At 35.4% G+C, this 21,400-nt stretch overlaps 1 protein-coding gene across 16 annotated transcripts in view; it reads right to left on the minus strand.

Annotated features, from left to right (window-relative positions):
- BBX (BBX high mobility group box domain containing) overlaps window positions 1-21,400 on the minus strand; it is a 351,434-nt gene that overhangs the window by 33,832 nt on the left and 296,202 nt on the right. For all 16 annotated transcript variants that reach the window (XM_072614108.1, XM_072614111.1, XM_072614110.1 and 13 more), the window contains 2 exons: window positions 6,591-7,596; window positions 5,106-5,244 (listed from right to left, as the gene is read on the minus strand). In XM_072614108.1, coding sequence (XP_072470209.1) covers window positions 5,106-5,244; window positions 6,591-7,596 — 1,145 coding nt within the window. The remainder of the gene's footprint in view (window positions 1-5,105; window positions 5,245-6,590; window positions 7,597-21,400) is intronic.

The following is a 21,400-nucleotide window of genomic DNA, read 5'->3' on the forward strand; positions in this document are numbered from 1 at the left end:
AAAGCCAATTTGCTTTAAAAAAATATTATATGAGAAGCAAGGCAACTTTACCCAAGAAGATCCTCAGAAATATTGCATCAATGGTTGGGAGGTCCTGTTACTGATTTTGACATATTTGGTGGTAATTCTATTATTATCACAATATTGTTGCTTGATATTCACCATATATAAATCTGGTGAAATTTAACTCAAAAGTAATTTGGGCAGATAGAGAGGCTACTGGGGAACCATGACGTTCTCTTAGGTTGCAACAACCCATGAAGATGCTTAATAAAGGGAAAATAAATTTCTACAGCAAAAAGAGCAATTTTTCCTATTAAGATACAACCTTTTATTTTTCCCTCACTGGAAGGAAAGGGTATATGTGATTTAAGGCCACAGCAAAGACAGGGGTATCCTGTGGGGTTACTGAGTCAAGGATCAACTTGATACCTTATTGGTAGTACTCCATGCAGTAGAAAAATAATTCTAATGGGAAATCCCTGGATAAAAAGCCTGGAGTAGGAGTATCACAAAGGTATTGGAGACTGACCAGGCTTAGGGAGAAATTCCTACCAGGCAGAAATCCTCAAGCCTGTACTCCACTGTTCACCTAAGTTATCAGGAGCCTTGTTACAGCCTGGTTTGGCAGGCAAGGAGAAATAACTGCACCCCTGTGCCTAAAATATTCTCTTTTCAGCCTCCCATTAACGTAGGAGGAAGCTCCCCTCTTAGGTGAATGAAATGTGGCAAAGTTTCAGGAGTTATCTCTGTTACTAACCTACTATATGGTCTTGGTCTTGGTCTTGAACAATTCATTTCCCTTCTCTCTTTCCTCAGTTTGCTCATCTAGAGAATGATAGAACTGGACTAGATCAACGGTTTTTTGACCTTGATTCTATGAACTTGTTTTTAAAAGTATTTTGATAACTGAAACAATTTATCACAAGATACTGAAACTAGAAGAGACCTTAGAGAGATAATCTAATAATTTTCTTTCAGAGTAATTGGTTTTTTTGTAACCCTATGTATTAAATAAATATTATGAAAAGGGATCCATAACACACAAAAAAAGATTAAGAATTTATGGATTAGATTGTCTCTCTAAGCTCTCTTCTGGTTTCAATATCTTATGATAAATTGCTTCAGTTTAAAAATGATCTTAATTTTGGAGGAATGGAACCATATGAGAAGTCACAGTCCAATGAGAAAGGAAGGTGGTAGAGTTGGGAGGGGGATGCTATTAACTAAGTTCAAGGAAAGCAAGGTAGGAAAAGGGTATTACATATTGTGAATGACATTTTTTTTTCTGGGTTAAGAGTGTATGTTAAGCCTAATGGAAATCAGCTTTTCATGTGAGTGATGCACCTCTGAAGACAAAAGCTAATTGCAGGTAATAAGGCTTAAAAAATGTTTTTAGAAGTTAAATGCATAAAAGAGAGATATAATTAGGAAGACTTAATGAGGTGTGTGTGTGTGTGTGTGTGTGTGTGTGTGTGTGTTTGCATTTGTGTGTGTAAGGGAGAGAAGGTAAGTGGGCTTCTGTTTTCTTTGCAGAAGTTTGTCAAGCTAGAATTGAGGTAAGAAAGTATATGAATGAATAATTTCTTGAGCTTAAAGGTTAAAATGTTCATATGTATAATTCTCAGGGAATTATATAACACATCCACCACCATTTCTCACTATTCAAAGTGGACAAATTCTAAACCAGGAAATGCCAAACAATTCAGTGTGTCAAATTCTACCTTAATGAAAAAAATTCAGAAAAAAATCTATCTTAAAGAAAAAAAACCCTATTCTTGATTTAAGTCTGGAGATGAAAGAATTTGTCATTAATATACACATGGGCATGAGCTCCTTACAAACAGAGAAATTCCACATATCAACTTCTTTTTCGGGCCAAATTTCTAAGAGAAAATTTATGTTTTCCTGTACCTCAAAAATACTTGGTTAAAGCCTCTTGATGTGTTGTCATTTCCTTAAATGAGGACAACGGAGCTTTCTGTTAGGAAGTCATAATTCCTACTCCTCTCTTCGGGTAAGCTGTTCCCAAATAGTGTCTAAAACTTTACATGTCTTTCTTTGGCATGGAGTACCATATAGCAGTGGTAGAAATCTGAAAAGGCACATGGCATTGACCCAAAGCACTCAGCCTTTTTTTTTCCTTTTCTTGGTAACATTACATTTAACAATGCCTTTGGGTCAAAAGTAATGTAAAAATGTCAATGGTACTATTTTAAATGTGATGGTAAATCTAATTAGACTTAGTTTGGATTTTAAAAAAATAAGAAGAATGAAATAAATTATCTGAACCTCTAGAAGCCATTATTTAAAATAATTTCTTCCCTTTTCATTTTATGATAAAATGAAGGGCTTAAGAAACATTCTTGCAAAAGATCAGTTGAAAGGACTGAAATGTTTATCCTGGAGAAGTATTTGAAAGGTTGTCATATGGAAGTGGGATTAGGCTTATTCTATGTCCCATGGGGCAGGACTGGCAACATTGGGTAGAAGCTACAAAGAGGAAATTTCAGGCTTGATGTAAAGAAAAACTCCCTAATAACTAGTCTATCAATCTAAACCTGGAAAGGACAACTACAAAGGGTGATGGATTCTCCCTCAGAGGATATCTTCAAGCAAAGGCTGGGATGATGACTTAGTCAGGAATCCTATAGAGGGAATTTTTGTTTATCTACGGATGAGTACAAAGCCTCTGAGATCCTATGATTAAATCTAACCTTAGATTATGAGATTTTTAAGACAATAAATGTATCTCATTATGTTCATGTTTTTTCATCAACATAATATGTACTTACTTTTAAATATGCTCAAAACATTGCAGTTACTGCATAAAATGAGCATGCACACAAATTGATAAAGGATTCTACCACTTCGTGGCACACACAAAAAAGGTCCCTCATTTTTATTCAATTTGTTCTCTTCCAATTGGACTCCTGAGAAATCCTTAAGGATTTCTGGCAGCAGTACAAGTGAATAGAGGCGGGTTTCTTTTCTTACCACCATGGACAAAGTAGCATGACACTGCTAATTTAATAACTCAATTTCTACTCATGGCCCCCGGAATTGCTTCTCTATGGCACTAGCATTATAATTTGAACAATTCTTAATTATTTTTATCTTGATTTAATATTACTATCTCATATTACATTTTGCAATAGGAAGCTCCCCCTTAACCCTGAAGAAAGATCAACCAACTTTTGTTCCTTTATTCATTTTACAGCAAAAGATGTTTAAAAATAAAATAAAGGCAGATGAGGGAGTGATTTTAATTTTCTTTTCTTTTTCCTGTAGTTGTTTACTCATATAGCAGAATGGCATGGATTTATCTACTAGATTAAGTTCCTATGGCTCTTTTCTTCTACTATATTTCATAGCAGCTTAGAATTTTAAAGCTCTAAATGAATTTAAAAGATAACTTTTATTTATTCATTTTTCCTTTGCAAGAGGAAACTGGATTGCCATGTTTTTGCCTTGCTTTGTATCACTAATGCTTAGCACAGGGTCTGCCACATTTGGAATCAGAGAACCTGGGTTCAAGTCTCACTCCTTCTATTTCCTACTTATGTTGTCTTTGGGTAATTTATTTAATCTTTCTGATTCCCACTTTTCCTCACCTGAATAATGGGAGTGGGAGTAAAGAAGGGTGTTGGATTAGGAGATCTCTAAGGTCTTTATAGCTTTAAATCTATGACATTCTGATATCACCGATTACATTTAAATGAAGCACAAGACATATCAGTTTCTCAATACCTATCACCCGTTGTACTGAATTTCATCATAAATCACTTAACTTCTCAAAGAATGTTTCCTCAACTGTAAAAAGGGGATGATTACGCATGAAGAGTTGTTGTGAAGCTCAAATGAGAAAGTGGATTGGAAATACTTTGCAAACTTAAAAGCACTATATAACTATCTGTACCTATTACTGCTATCATCTCAGGATGAGTATTGAATTCCTAAAAAAAATGTTCAAGCAAAAAATATTTTAATTAATGAGTTATATTACCAAATCACAATGTAGTCAGACAGGAGTTGATGGAGAACCTCTATACCTGACCAAGAGAAATTTTAGCTCTCGGTACAGAAAATGATAGCTATTCCCACTGTCTTATAAATAACCTTTCTTTTTTTTTTTTGCCTGTGCCTTGGCAGGAGAGTGAATGAGATTTGAATTGACTTTAAAATATTCCTATTTTGGAGAAGTGTACTTGACCATATAAGTACTTTTACTGATAATTATTATAAGATTATATATCTGCACATAATACACTAAAGGTATTTTTATATCTATGCATTAGCTATATCTATATATTAGATGTATTTGTATATTTAATTATATATCTACACATAATAACATATAATTATCAGCAGTGCAATAGAAAGAGTGATGGATTAGTAGCTAGAGGACCTGAGATCAAATCTTATTTCTGCTGCTTACTATTACCTATGTGATTTTAGGTAAGTCATTTAACTTTTTTGGATCTCAGTTTCCTCAAAAGTAAAATGAGGGCACTGAACTAGATGACCTCAAATGTTCATTGCAACTCTTCATCTAAACTCCATTGTCCATGAAAATGACCAACAACTTGGCCTCACGTCATTTCTTTCTCTTTTCACTTTCCTTAATTGTCTTCTATAAAACACATTTTGGTACCATTTTTTTTTACACTGTCCTTTCATTGTTTCATATTTAATTCAGGTCAACAAATATCTATTGAGCATCTCCTGTTGAACCACTATTTTCTTATCTCTTTCTTTGGGGCACGGAGAATATTGAATGCTTCCCTTGTGTTATCTTTTTTGTATGACAGAATACAAAAAATACAGGAAGAGCTCTATAATACTAGGAATTACTACAAATGGCTAGTGCTCCAAATGTTCGCACTCACTGAGCTAATAATTTGATGGTTTGGGCTTAGATGAGTTTCTGCAGAAATGATGGCAGTATGTAAATCTGACAAATTTTAATCTGGATCAGGAAGCCAGCATGTGAAAAGAGTATTTCTGAATATATAGTGTTTTGTGTTAATCATGAAATTTCCATGATACTGTACAAAGAGTGTGCTCAAGTATAACTGACTATAATTATATACACGTACACTTACCCAAGGACAAACTCTTCCTTTGGCTTTGGTCTTTTTAGCTTCTTACTCCCACTTGTCCCACACTGGGTAAATGACCAATTTTCTTCATGCCAACACCCTTCATGATCAGAAGAGTTGCCTTTTCCTGAGCTTCTTTTCCCTAGGAAAGCAAAATACAATAGGTTTCATGTTGCTATCCCAGGGGCAGAAAAGCACTGTACCAACCTCACAAATAGCCCACGTGTTACTTCAGTTTAATATAAACTACCCTGGATCTCAATATTTCAAATTCATTGGTAAATAATCCATGCCATTCTATGATGAAAGGAATAAGTAATAAACTTACCTAGTATTTCATGAGTTTCTTTGTTATGCATATTGAGTTGTAGTGGCTTGAGCAATACCAACATTTTTCTTATTCGGGATTTTTAAACAAATGGGAACTACTTTGCTTTTAGCACTAGTGTTTCTGGCTTTTTACAATTCTCCATAACAGTCCCAGGAAACCATTGATGGTTTCCAACCCTGGCACCCTGTTTCAAGGTCCATGAGATAGTGTTTTTCTCTTTCCATTTAAGTCTTTGACATATTCCTTTTATCCATGTAAACAGAAGTATTAAAACGCAACTAGAATATTATTCAAGATAAAAGACAAAACACAGCGCAATGCATAGAGTAAATGCTCAACATAACTGTTGATAGAATAAAAAAATGAAGATGCAGTGTTAGATACATTCTAAATTCTGCAGTGTTACACAGATTCTAGATTCTGCAGTGTTATGTAGATTCTTGATTAATTCTAGGTACAATGGTTGTTTTTTTTTTAAACTGTACTACTCCATTCATAGCTTTGATTACCCCACAGAATGGACCAGGGTATATATTTTTCCTCAGAGAATTAGTAGTTATGCGTTATGAACCTGTCAAAAAGACAGGCATAAAACAACAAATTCTTTGGATCTATTTTAATTATTTCCTACTCATTTTAAAAATATAACATTTATCTGCCTCTTTCCTTTGTTTCATCATGCTCTACCTTGTGTTACAATTTTTTACTACCTATCTTAACTCCCTGCCTTCTTCCTCTCATTTATCCGTAAGCTTCTTGAGGGCACAAAGGGAGTCATTTTTTATCTCTGTTATCTCCTCCTTCACCTAGAACAAACCTAGGATGTAGTGATTAATATATGCTTTGTGAATAGAAAAAAACAACAACCTGAATTCAATTGAATTACTAGACCCAAAGAGTACTAAGCTGAGCCTCAATCTTTCTAAATTGCCAGTCTGTAATAATTTAAAGCTACTAGGATCATTTGTACTCTGGGAACTGACAGCAGCCCAGCAAATGAATAGAAAATGACACCAATCATGGAAAATGTATAATCAAAATGACTGTACCACGGCTGGCCAAGTGCAAACTGGCTGCTGTTTCTTCCATTAGGTCTAAAGAAAAGACTCTGATGCTCTTTTTTCACTCCCCATTTTAGCACAGCAGTAGTAACCTACCTCTGTCCACATTAGCTCGAAGGGATGTGAGCATGCCCTCTGACACCAGAGTTTTATAAAGAGCACCTTTGCAAGACCTCTCAGATTTCCTTGAGCCACAGATTTCTATCTTTCTATTACAGTCACTCTCCTCTGTTTTGACCTGTCCTGGCAAGCTCTGTGGTAGAACCTCCTCCACTGGAGTCAATGGTTCTGCTCTTACACACTCTGGTGCCTCTCCAGTAACCTCTTTGTTGGCAGTAATACTAATGAAATCCAGAGGCTTGGACTCTTTGGTGGTGGTTGACAGTTTCTCCTTTGACATCTTCTTGTCTTTTGACTTCACTTTTTTCTTTGGTGACTTGGTGTCCAAAATGCTTGCCTTCACACTTGAGGATGTGCGGACTTTTTTGCGAGGGGTTTCACCAAGTTTCTCAATGCCCCAATCTCCCTTTGCAACTGCTTCAATAGTATATATCACACTCTCAATATCAGACTCTGAGGACTGTCTCTTTTTGCAGGTTTTCTTGGGAGTGGACTTTTCATTCCCATGTCGGTCCATTTTGTTCTTCTTCTTCTTCTTTTTCAGCTTCTCTGGTTTGCTTAATCCTAAGGTGTCTTCAATGATCACAGCTTCATGAGAATGGCATGTGGGATCTTTTTTGCTGGGACTATCACTTGTGATTAGTTTACTACTGATGGAAGAAGAAGGATCAGTAAAGTGGCTACACTTTTTATCTTCCCTCAATTCTTCTTTTTTTATCTCTTCACCATCTTCTTTCTTTCCCTCCTTCATTTGGTCCACCTTAATCTCCTCCAAGTTTTTGACATTTGGGCAGTCTTTGACTATTTCTTCAGCTGGCTTTTCCAATTCTGTCTTCTGCGACTTGTCTTCCTCTGATTTCTCTACTTTTATTTCCCTTTCTACTTTTCCCTTCTCAGATTCTTCCATGCTTCTCCCTTCTGATTCTTTTGCTTTCATTACCTTTGTGTCTTCTACTTTTACTCCTTCTGATGCTAGGCACATCTGAAAAAAAATTAAAACCACCAGAAAAATTACTAACAATTTTTATTTTCTATTTCTTAAAATTAATTTCATATGCTACAATAATAAGTCCTTTATGAAAATGATATCATGATTGGATAAGTTAGCCTACTTTTCTCCAAAATATTTTAGTGATTTTCATCAATTGTAGTTCATGTGCACCATGAAGTATACACTTACCAGGCACCTATAAATTTTACAAACCAGTTTCAATCAATTACTTCATTTGCCATGCTCTCCTTTGCTTCTCTATTGATAGAATGAAAATAATGATAATATCTACCATCTCCCTGTGATCTCTGGAGTATTGACTGTAAAGTGTTTTTGGTTCAATGAAAAAAGCCATTATAATAGTTATTATTAAATAAATGTTCTTAGCAAACTTGCAGTCCTGTGATTCTCTACTGGGACATGTGGCTGAAATGAATGCAACTGAAATATCTTAGAACTTCAACTTAAGAGATTTTATCTCCAGCAGAAAAGAGAGCAACTTGTTTTGTTTACATTCTCACTAATCGACCTGAAAATACCAATTAGAGGATAATTGTATTTCAAAAATTTTTGGCATTATTGACAATGTCTGGTTTGTATGTAAGTAATGGCTTACTAAGTGGGCTGGTCACCATGATGAGGGCATGAATTGTCAGTAAATTCATTTAAAATAAGAATGAAATATACTTTCATGGAAAACTCTCAGATTTTGTAAAATTTATAAAACATACTTTTAAAAAATGGACAATCTATAAGTTAGGAATTTATAAGGCTAAATTTTTCCCAGCCTCTTCTATGCCTATAGGATTTTTAGTTCCATATATCTTTCTGTGTCATTCACTCTTGCTCTCTCTCTCTCTCTCTCTCTCTCTCTCTCTCTCTCTCTCTCTCTCAGCTTTCATTGGTTTCTTAGCCTCTGCCTAAAAACTTGATCAGTTCCCCCTTATCCTACTACTCCCTCCTTCACATTTAAAAAAAACCCCCCACAAAACTGTATTTTGATCCTGTTATTTCATTCCTCTTTATGTTCTCATCTTTCTTCTCTTTCACTAACTGTTAAATGGACTAGTCTAAATTAACTGCCTCTTTCCTCACTGTCAGCTCACCAACTTCCTGAAATTTTTCTTTTTGTCATAAATGACATACTTATTGCCAAATCCAATGGCTCCTCCCGTCTATTATCCCAAGTCCTTATCTTCCTTAATCTTTATATAGCATATTACTAAGAGTCTGCACTTTAAGAATATTTTCTTTTGGTAATTCCTCATCTTTCTCCTCTTCTTCAAGCGTGGGCCCTTTTAATTGTCTCTTTATATTTTCTCTCCAACCTCTTATGTGCTTTCACACTTTTAATGATCACCTTCATGTAGATGATTCCCACATCTAATCTCTACTCCCAGTTTCTCACTATATTCCACAGTGTATTATTTCAGTTTTACAACTATATGTGAGATTTATATACCTAGTTATCCTGTCACCATCTCAAATTCACACGTCCAATACCAAGTTCATTATCGTCTCCTTATAGGAGTCACTTCTCCTAGCTTCTCTAATACTTTTGATGGGACCACCATCATCCCAGTCACATAACTCAAAACCAAGAAGATTTTTTGAACTTTCCTCTGCCTAATCCCTTGGCAGGGATCCCTGGTCCCTGGTGGGCTCACCAAAACTGTGATGGTTAATTAATAATAACTGAGGAAAGAACTCAAGCAATATGATTTATTGGCAAAAGAGTATCATAAACAGGTCAGTGGACTTCTCACTCATTCCATAGACCCTAAATACAGAGTGAGACAGATTTTTATGTATTAAAAATAATTAAATAAAACCAATTGATTATATGAAAAATATTAACCAGGATACAAACCAGGATACTAAATTAGGTAATCTGACTCTAATTGGAGAAAACAAGCAGGACTTTCCAAGTTGGAAGGAAGATAAATGGGTTTTGAGGCTTTCCTTTTCCCCAAAACTGCTAATCCTCTTGCATTTATGAAACCATAGATGGCTTATACCATCTAGTTTTCCAAGGACAATTCGCAGAAAAACATCAAGATGGAGAACACATATGACAGCAAAAGATGGAGTCAGTGTTCATGAGATATATTCTAACTGGTTCTCTTAATTGCCACCTCAAGCCAACTCCACTTTGTAACTGGCCTTTACTCCTCTCATCAATTCTCCTTTTCATTCCTACTCTGAAACAGTCCATTTCAGGACCTTTTCACAACTTGTTTGAACTATGGTAATAACTTCTTAGGCAGCTAGGTAATGCAGTGGATAGAATGGCAGATCTGGAATTAGGAAGACTCCTCTTCCTAAGTTCAAATCTGGCCTCAGACACTTACTAGTTGTGTGACCTTAGGCAAGTCACTTAAACCTGTTTGCTTCAGTTTCCTCTTCTGTAAAATGAGCTGGAGAAGGAAATGGCAAATCACTGCAATATGTTTGTCAAGAAAACCCCAGATGGGGTCACAAAGAGTTGGACACAACTGACAAATGAATAGGCAACAAAAATATTAACTTCTTAACCAACTTGCCTGCCTCCTTTCTCTTTCCTCTCCAATTTACGATCAAACTTGGAGGCAGTGTAGAGAAATGGAAAAAATTAGGTTCTAACACTATCTCTGCTACTGGTTTCAACATAAATTGCAAAGTAGACACACAGGAAGAAGAAAACCAGGATTCACTAAGGAAATCCTCAGTTTTTAAGGAAGATCAGGATTCCCAAGGACAAGAATTAAAAAGCATACATTCCAAGCATATAGGACAGACTATCCAAACAAGTATAGAGATAGGAATGGGCATGGCCTGCTGAGTTTGGAGTACAGATAATAGTTCCATATTATGTAGTAGTGTGTGCAGGTGGGGTGGTACAAAATATGCTCAGAAAAGAAAATTAGGTACCAGATTTGAGAAGGCCTGAAGACTAAGGGGGTCTATATTTTATCCTAGAAAAAAATAAGAGGCCAAGGAAGGCTTTTGTTATGTGGTCAGAATTGTATGCTACGGATGCTATTTTGGCAATTTCTTTTCCTCTTTAAAATTTGATTCATTTGGTTTTTATGTCACATTATTTACTTTCTCCCCAATTGCAGAAACTGTATGGAGGACATATTGAGAAAAGAATGGAGGCAGGGAGATCAAGAAGGCAATTATTGTAAACAGTCATGATGTTCTCTAGAGGCAACTAAATAAATGTCTCAGTGGATAGAGTGCTGGGCCTGGAATTAGGAAGACCTGAATTCCAATCCAGTTTTAGACACTTTAAAGACCCTGGGCAAGTCATTCAACCTCTCTCTGCTTTGGTTTCCTCAATCATAAAATAGGGATAATAATAGCACCCCAAGGTGGTTGTGAGGATTAAATTAAATAACGTGTCCTAAGTGTTTTGCAAAACTTAAAAGTGCTACATAACTGCTAGCCATCATTATTATTATTGTTAAGGCCAGGCACATAACAGTACCAGATTATTATGAGTCTTAAATGCCAAGCAAAAGAGTTTGAAATTTATTCAGCAGGCAGTAAGTAACCATTGAAAGATATTGAATAATTATATGACAAGACTATATCTATGAATAAGGAAGATGAATCTGCAAGTCATATGCATGATAATTTGGCAAGTAGGGGTGAGAAGATCTGTTCTTAGGTAAGAAATCATAGGGATGGTAACAAGGTCTTACCCCAGGGTGGTATCAGTGGGAATAGGGCAATGTGGTATTGTTTAAATAGCACTGGATTTGGAATAAGAGGATATGAAGTCAAACTGTTAGCTACTTAATAGCATTGGATTTGAAATAAGAGGATATGAAGTCAAACTGTTACCTACTTAACAGGTATGGGAACTTTGGGAAGTCACTGAAACTTTCAAAGTCTTAATTTCCTACTCTTTAAAATAAAGGGGTTAAGAAGAACATTGTTCACAGAAGCAGCCACATTGTGTGATGGCCGATTTTGATAGACTTGGCCCTTCTCAGCAATGCAAGGACCTAAAACAATTCCAAAGGACTCATGCATCCACATCCAGAGAAAAAATCATGGAGTTGGAATGTAGAGTGAAACAGACTATTTTCCTTTTTGTTTTGTTTTCTTTCTCATGGTTCCTCTCATTCACTATAATTCTTCTGTGCAACATGACTAATGTGAAAATGTGTTTAATAGGAATGCATGTGTAGAGCCCATATCAGATTGCATGCCATCTTGGGCAAGAAGGGGGAGGAAATCTAAAACTTATGGAAGTCAATGTTGAAAACTAAAAATAAGTAAATTGAAAACTGTAAAAAAAATAAAATAAAGGGGTTAGTTTGAAAAACTTAAGAACTCTGATCAATGCAATGTCCAAACACAATTCCAGAGGAGCTATTCCCCCCTCTGCCCCCCATCTCCAACAGAGGTGATACTCAAGATATAGAATAAGAGATAATTTGTAGACATGGCCAATATGATCATTTGTTTTGCTTGACTATGCTTAATTATTAGAAAGGTTTTGTTTGTTTGTCTTCCAAGAGAAGGAGGAAGAAGACACAAAAAGATTTTTCTAAGTCAAAAATAATAAAATTTAATTAAAAAATAAAATGAAGGTTCTGAGTTTTATGTTCTTTAGGATCCTTTCCACCTCTGAAACTTATGATCCTGTTTAGACTATGCAACTTACAATAAAAAGAAGAATATGATAAATTCACTTATCTCATAGTTATTTCATACACATTCTTTGACTCCACATTAGGTGGAAAGTCTTTGAGGCCAAGGTCTAGTTCTTATTTCAAATTTGTATTCCCTAACACTAAGTACAATGCCTTATACATAGTTCAGGTTTTAATAAATGTTCATTGTACTCTCTGAATTTTGGATGTATAACTTTTGAACTTAGGGTTAAAGGAATATATATGTCACATATACATAAATACTCACATATCTACGTGCATAAACATATACATACAAATGCAAGTGTGCGTTGTATATAAAATGATATGTTATATGTAAAATTCTGGCAAAAAAAGGTTTGGGAACACAGAACCTAAAGGAAACTTTCTGGTTTACAACTATCATTTCTGGGATAGCCTTTCAATGCACAGTCACAGAAAGCTCTTCACAGTAGAGGCAGTATTTATGAAGTGTTGATTTTAACAGTAAGGCAATGACAGCTTGCATTCATTCAGGTGCATCTGAGCAAGTCCAATAGCACTTTGTAAACTTTAGACTCTGTTCAAATAATTCATAATGATTATTTTCATCACTACTGAATTGTAGCCTAGGCTATGAATAAAGTAAAATAAATGTAGACAGTCACATTGGGGATTTATTCTGGGAAATGGTATAATGTTGCCAGTGTGGGTAATTGGACAAAACACCAGATGTGGTTTCATATAATCATTTTGGGCTCTAAACACTTAAAAGCTTCTCACCACTGGATAATATTTAATACTGAATGACAGAAGGATGCTACTGTAAGCAAAACTGAAAAATCTGGTGAAATATTTGGAGAGAAAGAAAAAAAATTAGCTATCCATCAAAAGTAAAAAAAAAAAAATCACTATTAATAAAATCCAAAGAACCACAGAATGTTAAGAGTTTTAAGAAGTCTCAGAGATCAGTCAGATCTAAACTATCTCTCTGATTGTGGGATTATCTTCAGCAATACCCCTGATAGTCTCCAAGATTCCACTTGAAAGGGAACTTGATATTCTTTGAGATAATCAGTTTATTGTTGGACACCTCTATTTGGCAGGAAACTCTTTTATCAATCTGAAATATACTTCATTGTACCTCTAGTCCATTAGTCTTTAGGTTCTATTGTCTAGATGAACAAGAAACAATACATTCTTTCCATAAAGACCTTCAAATACTTGGAACAAAAAACTTCATGTTGTCCTTAAGTTTTCTTTCCCCCAATATTTCCAGTTTTCTCAACAATTCTTCCTATGCTATGACTTCAAGACCTTTCCCCTCCTCACCTGATTGATGGTTCATTCATGAATATCTTATAGTTTGTTAGTACTCCTCTTAAAGGGCAGCATCTAGATGGGGCTTAATCAGCTCATAGTACTTTGATACCCATTCATCTGAATATTATATTTCTATTGTAAGTGAAGACATTACCCTCCTGATGTCACCAGCGCTCTTCAAGAATGAATGAAAAAATGAAAGGAAAACAACAGCAACATTTCTTTTAAGGCTGCCTGAAACTGCACTTACTTTTATAATAGCCAAGTCATTTTGAGGTGACTGAAACTCCCTTATGATCAATTAAGACAGCTGGTTAGTACAATGGACGAAGTTTTGGATCTGGAATCAGGAAGACCTGAGTTCAAATCCAGTCTCAGACACTTATTAGCTGTATGACCCCAGACAAGTCACTTAAGCTGTCTGCCTCTGTTTCCTCAGCTGCAAAACAGGGATAATATTAGCACCTATGCCCAAGAGTTGTTTCTTAGGATAAAATGAAATAATACTGGTAAAGCACTTTGAAAATCTTAAAGTTCTATATAATAGTTAATTATTATAAATAACTATTGTTTATAGTAGTTTTAAACAATAATAATAATAATCCTCAGATCTTTTCCACATGAACTACTCTCTAAGCCTGATCTCTTTTATCCTTAATTGATGTAAATGATTTTTCTAACCTAAAGTAAGACCTTCCATTTATTCTTGTTATCCCTAAGTATTCTATTTGGTTTACTGTCACAATGTGTGATCAATCTGATGACTTTTGAATACTTACTGATTCTATTTTTCAGTGAATTATCTTTTTTAACAGCTTTGTAGCATCTGCAAATTTGATATACATGATTTGAATGTCTTTATCCAAGTCATTTATTTTTTAATGTTGAGTGGAACAGGACAAGGATAGAGTCTAGTGGCATGTAACCTGTAGAATTCTTTGCAAACTGACACTGATTCACTAATCAAACTTTGGATATCATTGTACAACCAGTTATGAATTCATAGGACTACAGATTTAGGGCCAGATATAAACACAGAATTAATGAGTCTAATGCCTTCATTAGCAGATGAGGAAACTGAGGTTCAGAGAGGTTGTGACTTACTTGAGGTTACACAATAAGTGGCAAGTTTGGATTGGAACTCAGGTTCTCTTTGGCACACATTTCTTCCTTCATTTTCTTTTTTTTTCTAAAATTATTTATAGTTCTTTCAGTCAGCATCATACATTTTAAAGGCTAAAATCCCTCTTAAGTCATTATCTTTTCTAAAAAGTGTTCAAGAGCTATTTATATTTCTATGAATTTTTTTCTATCTTTTTTTCTAAAGTCTAGGTTACAAGGCCAAGCATACCCAATACTGCCTCCTTTTTCTGTTATGAACTCCAAGAGCACACAATTACTGTGTTCCAAAGTTACTGTCATTTCCTATCATATCACCAAAGAAATCCCCTGGTTGACCAGAATTAAATCCAGACTAGCAGTTTTCCCTATGGTACTTTCTTTCTTCTAAAAAATAAAAATATCAAGAATTTGTCAAGTGCCATGATTTTTGCAAAATTATGATTTCAACAGATTTTTTGAAAGCTGAAGTTTGCCTTCATCATCTCCTGTCACCATGACATATTATTTCTGTGTCAGTCTTGTGAATTAGAAAAGAATCATCCATATCCTCTATTTGGCCAAAGAGTCAATAGTATATTCTCAAGGGCACCAGTTCTATCCATCTCTCCTTTTATCCTAACCAAAAACTCTTCACTAAGTTGCCCTAATAGGTTAATAGGTTCCTATATAGATATAAATCTACATAAGATATAACAATCCACCCTACTCCTATGATAGATCTGCAGGCATACCTTGTTTTATTTCACTTCACTTTATTGTATTTTGTAGATGTGTGTGTTATGTGTGTGTGTTTTTAGACAAATTAAAAATGTATAGCAATCCTACATTGAGGGATCTAGTGGTACCATTTTTCCAACAGCCCATGCTCCCTTCATGTTTCTGTGTCATATTTTGGCAATTCTCAAAATATTTTAAACTTACCATTATTATTATTATTATTATTATTATATCTATTATGGTGATGTGTGATCAGTGATGTTTGATGCTACTATTCTAATTGTTTTGGGGCACCACAAACCACATTCATATACAATGGTGAACTTAACAAATGTGTGTGTGTGTGTGTGTGTGTGTGTGTGTGTGTTCTGTCTGTTCCATCTACCAGCTGTTGCTCCATCTCTCTCCCTCCCTCTTCACTAAGACACAATAATATTGAGGAATACCATATAAACTCAGTTGATAAAGCAGTGTGAGGGTATGAGAGAACTGACTCTAATTTTGAAAGTTCTATGTGGATAAAATGCTATTAACAGTATCACATACTACAGGGAAATCTTTTGGAAAAGGAAGAGTCAGTTGATGGGCAAATTTTATTGTTGTCTTATTTTAATTGCCACAGCCACCCTAGCCTTTAAGATCCACCACCCTAATCAGTCAACAGCCATCAAGATAAGACCCTCTACTAGCAAAAATATTACGGCTCACTAAATATTCTAACGATGGCTAGCATTTTTTTTTAGCAATAAAGTTATTTTTAATTAAGGCATGTATATTTATTTAGACATAATACTACCGCAAATTTAACAGACTACAGTATAGTGTAAACATGACTTTTATATGTACTGGGAAAACAAAAAATTTGTGTGACTCACTTTATTGCATATTCACTTTATTGCAGTGCTCTGGAACTGAACCCATGCTATCTCCAAAGTATGCCTATATTTCTTTTGTATATCTTTTTGTATATCCTAACCTAGATAGTATGGTAAGTCATTGACATTATATAGGTGAGTGGGGTAGGAATAGGAATGGTTTACTGTTGGATATTGTTTTAGTCATTGATTTTTCAGTTGTGCCTGATTCTTTATGACCCCATTTAGAGTTTTCTTAACAAAGACGCGGTAGCGGTTTGTCATTTTCAGCTCATTCTACAGACGAGAAAACTGAGACAAACAAGGTTAAGAGATTTGCCCGGGCTTACACAGCTAGTAAGTGTCTGATGCTGGATTTGAACTCAGGTCTTCCTGACTCCAGACCTGGTCCTCTATTCACTATTCACTGTGTCTTATTTGTATTTGAGATGGTGCCAAAAGGATCACCCTTCTCTAGGTCATGCCATAGTCTATCTGGACATGCCTGGAGGGTTCCAACTGAAGCTGGTGCCAACCAGGGATTCTCATACTCTACCCAATAAGGTCTCAATTCCTTCCAGCTGGAGGGAAATCAAACTTTCTGCTTCATTAGGATGCATAGGCTCACTCCCCTCTTCTTAACATTGATGGGCTGATCCCTTCTATTCTCTTCAACCTGCTGGTCAGATCCTTGAGAGCTGGGACTATTCTCTTTTTCTGAAGTTCTTAGCCGAGTGCTTGGAACATATCAAGTGCTTAATAACTACTTTCTTATTCATTCTACTGAGGGATTAATGGTCCTTAGCAGCATCTTTCCAAGTCTCAGTACAAATACTTATGAGAACAATAGGTGTCTTGTATTCAGATTTTAAATTCACTTTATTGATTAGCCATAATCTATTCATTGTTTCATCCATACCTGAGGCCACAGGTATTATTCCTGATACTAACCCCTGTGGGGCTTTCCTGATTGTTTTTCCTTTGCCATGCTGTGGTTATATTTCATTCTTATTTTAGACTTCTTTCTAGATCTTCATCCCTCTCAAATTTCAGTTTATAGCCTTTTTTGTCAAATCTCCTATCAGATGTTCTTCCTGGGTTTTGTGAGATGCACTCTATCCCTAGCCAAGAGTCCATCATTCTGGCATTTGGTTAGGCCACAGCCAAGAAAACCAAATCCTTTAATACCATCTATGCAGCCAGCTGCTTCCTTTTCATATCTTCTGTTCTCTTCCAAATTTGTGACCTTCAGCTTGAAGCAAAGAAAATACTCATTACCTATAACTCAAATTTTGTAGGTTTTTTTTGCTGTTGCTGCCACAAATTTCAAAGCTATCAGAAATGTGATATTTTACTGCATCATTTATTAATTCTATTTATTAATTTACTAATACTTTAGAATATGAATTCCTTAAGGACAGGGGTTGTCTTGCTTATTTTTATATAGATCCATAGAGCTTAGCATTTACATACTAAGCACTTAATAAATGCTCTTTATCTCCCTACTCATCCATTTATCTAGGCAGCTAGGTGAAGAAGTAGATAAAGCACAGGACCTAGGTTCAGGAGAAACTGAGTTCAAATCCAGCCTTAGATACTATCTGTGTGATGCTGGGCATATTACTTAATCCTGTTTGCCTCAGTTCCTCATTTGTAAAATGAGTTGGAGAAGATAATAGGAAATCATTACAGTATCTTTGCCAAGAAAATCCCAAATAGAGTCACAAAGAGTCAGACATGACTGAAACACTGGAACAGTAACATCTACCCATCTATCTGTCTGTCTGTCTATATTTGTCTCTCCATTTAATTAGCTAGCTGGAATTTAATGATTTAAGATTTACACTGCACTTTACATACAACAACTCATTTAATCCTTACAACAACTCTGTGAAGTACATACTATAAGTGTCATTGATCTCATTTTTCAACTAGGGAAACGGAGGTTTAGAAAGGCAAGCGACTTGCCCACTCTTACTATCAAGAGTGACTTCAAACCCAACATTCTTTTGGCTACATCATGCTGCCATTTTATAAATATTGAGTATTTGTGAATAGATCTGATGAATCTTGAGTCTGGTTCTCAATCATGTATGTCCAAATACATTCCCATTAGCTACATCAGATATACATATAGCCATCACCATAAATCCTCAGAGTAGGGACTTCCCTTTTTCTTCTGAGAGTGGCAAATGATTTTCCTTCATTGCTAAACCTCCCTTCATAATAATGTTCTAATAAAACCCCACACATCTGAAATCACAGTTTTAAAAAACTCTAATTTGAGTGAGATCATAGTACGCACTTAATAAATGCTCTATCTGTATTATCTAATTAGTTGGCTGGAATTAATTAAGGTTTACAATGCACTTTATATACAATAACTCATTTGATCCTTAAAAAAAAAAAAACCTATGAACTACATACTATAGGTCTCATTAGTCTCACTTTTCAACTGGATGTTGAACCAGGGTTCAGAGATGTTAAGAGACTAGTCCACTCATGCTATTAAGAGTGACTTAAATACAATGTTCTTCTGGCTACACCACATTGCCTATGTGCATTCCATTAGGAAATACCTCATACCCAAGAGTATAACAGTCTGTTTCCCTTTTAAGGGAAAAAAATATAATTACCAATAATTTGATGGGAATCAAGGGAATGAGTATGCAAACTACACAAAGTGCATATACAATGTGAAAGACACAAAGTTACCTCTTCAGATAAAAATCAAGTGAATAAAAATCACACTGCGCAAAATAACGGATGAACATATGCCGTCAATCCAGTCAAACTACCTCGAGTAGAAAGCAGGCTGTTAGTTAAGGCCTTGAGGCAATGCATTCTTGTATAAATTACAGATTATTTTATTATCAAAGTGAGTAATAACCTTCTTTAAAGTCCCACATGCAAATTCATTAGCATGACCTGTGCCAGACCTACTTCCCAGGGCTATACTCAAAGTGCACCAAAGAGATTCTAACACTGCAGTTTGGAATCAGCTGCTTTAGAAGAGGCCTGAAAAATCTGCTTGGAAGGTGAGTGCTTGTGTGTGTGTGTGTGTGTGTCTGTGTGTGTGTGTGTGTGTGTGTGTCTGTGTGTGCGCGCACGTGTGTGCATATACATATATACATATGTGTATATATAAATTCATGTCAGGAAAGGGTTAATTTAACACTTCTATAAACAACAATGCTAATTAGGACTGTGCTATCCTCTGCCTCTTAGCCTGGCAATCACCATGTGGAGTTGCTACTCCTCCCAACTGCAGCAGTGGTAATTAATCACCAGAATTTTAATTTTACCTCTGCCAACTGAAACAACATGGATGCTTCAAAAGGCTTTGTTCAACTGGAAGGGCCCGGACGTGATGCATAGGGAGAAATCTAAATCCCCTCCCTTCTTCCACAGGGAGAACAAAAGTCGGCGTATGGATTCCAGGATATATGTTGTATAAGAAGCTATTACCGCCAAAATGGTTCAGCAAACGAGATATGAAATCAGTGTGGGAAAAGAATGTGCTTAAGGGCTCGAGTTCATGTACCAAATGACAAATGGTTCATGCTCTTATTTCCATGGCAAGTGTTATTACAGCTACACCTGAGTCTCAGAGTTTATGTTTACCTGGACCTCATTTAGGGGACTGTAATAAACTTGTGCTGAACTGTCTTTTAATCTCCGTATTTAAGACAGTTTCAAATTTAGTTCCTTTCCACAAATGTTAAGAGGGCCAATTCATTCCTTTTATGTGGGCAGCTTTAAAATACTGAGTGCAATGATAAGGGAAAATAATTAATCATGTATATTAGGTAGAAGCAGCACCAAAGAATTCAAAACCGTTTAGCTAGCGGTAACACATAGGCAAGTATGTCCAAAGCATGTGTTGGGTGATTTGTTCCCAGAGAGTACTCCCCATAGTCATTCTTTCTTTAGCAACATTAAATTTTTTAGAACTTTAATAACCAGCAACCAAGACAAATAACCAAATAAACATGCCAAATAAGGAGTAAAACTTACATATATCCTTTAGTATTTAATAGAAAAGAGCCAGATTCAAAGACAACAATAAAGGGATGTGCTTGTTCACTGTCTCACTCTAAGCTCATTGCAGGTTTGTTAACTTTTTTCACATACTGCAATAGTGAATACGGGTAGCTAGGTGGTGTAATATATATATAGAGCACTGGGCTTGGAATCAGGAAGTCTGAGTACAAATCTGGCCTCAGACACTTACTAGTTATGTGACCCTGGGCAAGTCTCTTAACCTCTCTCAACAAAATGTTGACCATTATTATTTTGACCTTCTGTATCTCTTTATGTTAATATTTGTTGTTTTTTTTACAATACCATAATATGTTAGATGAATACATCATTAATTTATTCATCTGTTTTTCTAGTCTATAAACATATTCTTTGCTATTACAAATAAATATTTTTCATATACCTTTTAATATTTTGGTAGAAATAAATCCTTTTTTAACATTTTACAGTATTTTTTGAATTAAGACTTAATAACAGATCAAAAGGTATGACAAGATTTCTTATTCTTCCTGTATATCAGGAGGGTGCTCTCAAAATATTTGTATGAATTGAGACTCACTAATAACGCACCAGTGTCTCTTTCTAGACAAGCCCACAGATATTAAATTTATTCCTTTTTTCCTATTTTTGATATCTGAAGTTTAAATTGTTCTGTTTCTATCACTAGCACTTAGCAAAGTTTGGCACATAGTAAAAGTCTAATAGATGATTTTCCATTAATTCCTCCCTTCTTTCCTTCACAAAGCCATAGTTGAGAGTTCTCTTGATTTGCAGTAGGGACTTTAAGCACCCTTTCATGTGATTATTCAGTAGCTGTTTTTTCTCCTTTTCTCCAAAAATTGTCTGTTAATTTGATTTAGCCACTGCTCCCCTAGGGAATGTGTCTTTGTCCTAGATACACACACACACACGCACACACACACATTTATACATGCAAATATACAGGTATATGTGTGTATACATGAGTATAGATACATATATATTTTTTAAATTTAAAAAAAAATTTGGTGGTGGTTGTTTGGTGGTAGTCGTATCCAATTCTCTGTGACCCAATTTGCGGTTTTCTTGGCAAAGATACTTGAGCGGTTTGCCATTTCCTTCTCCAGCTCATGT

This window comes from Notamacropus eugenii, chromosome 5, assembly GCF_028372415.1.
Source record: "Notamacropus eugenii isolate mMacEug1 chromosome 5, mMacEug1.pri_v2, whole genome shotgun sequence".
NCBI classification, from domain to species: Eukaryota; Metazoa; Chordata; class Mammalia; order Diprotodontia; family Macropodidae; genus Notamacropus; species Notamacropus eugenii.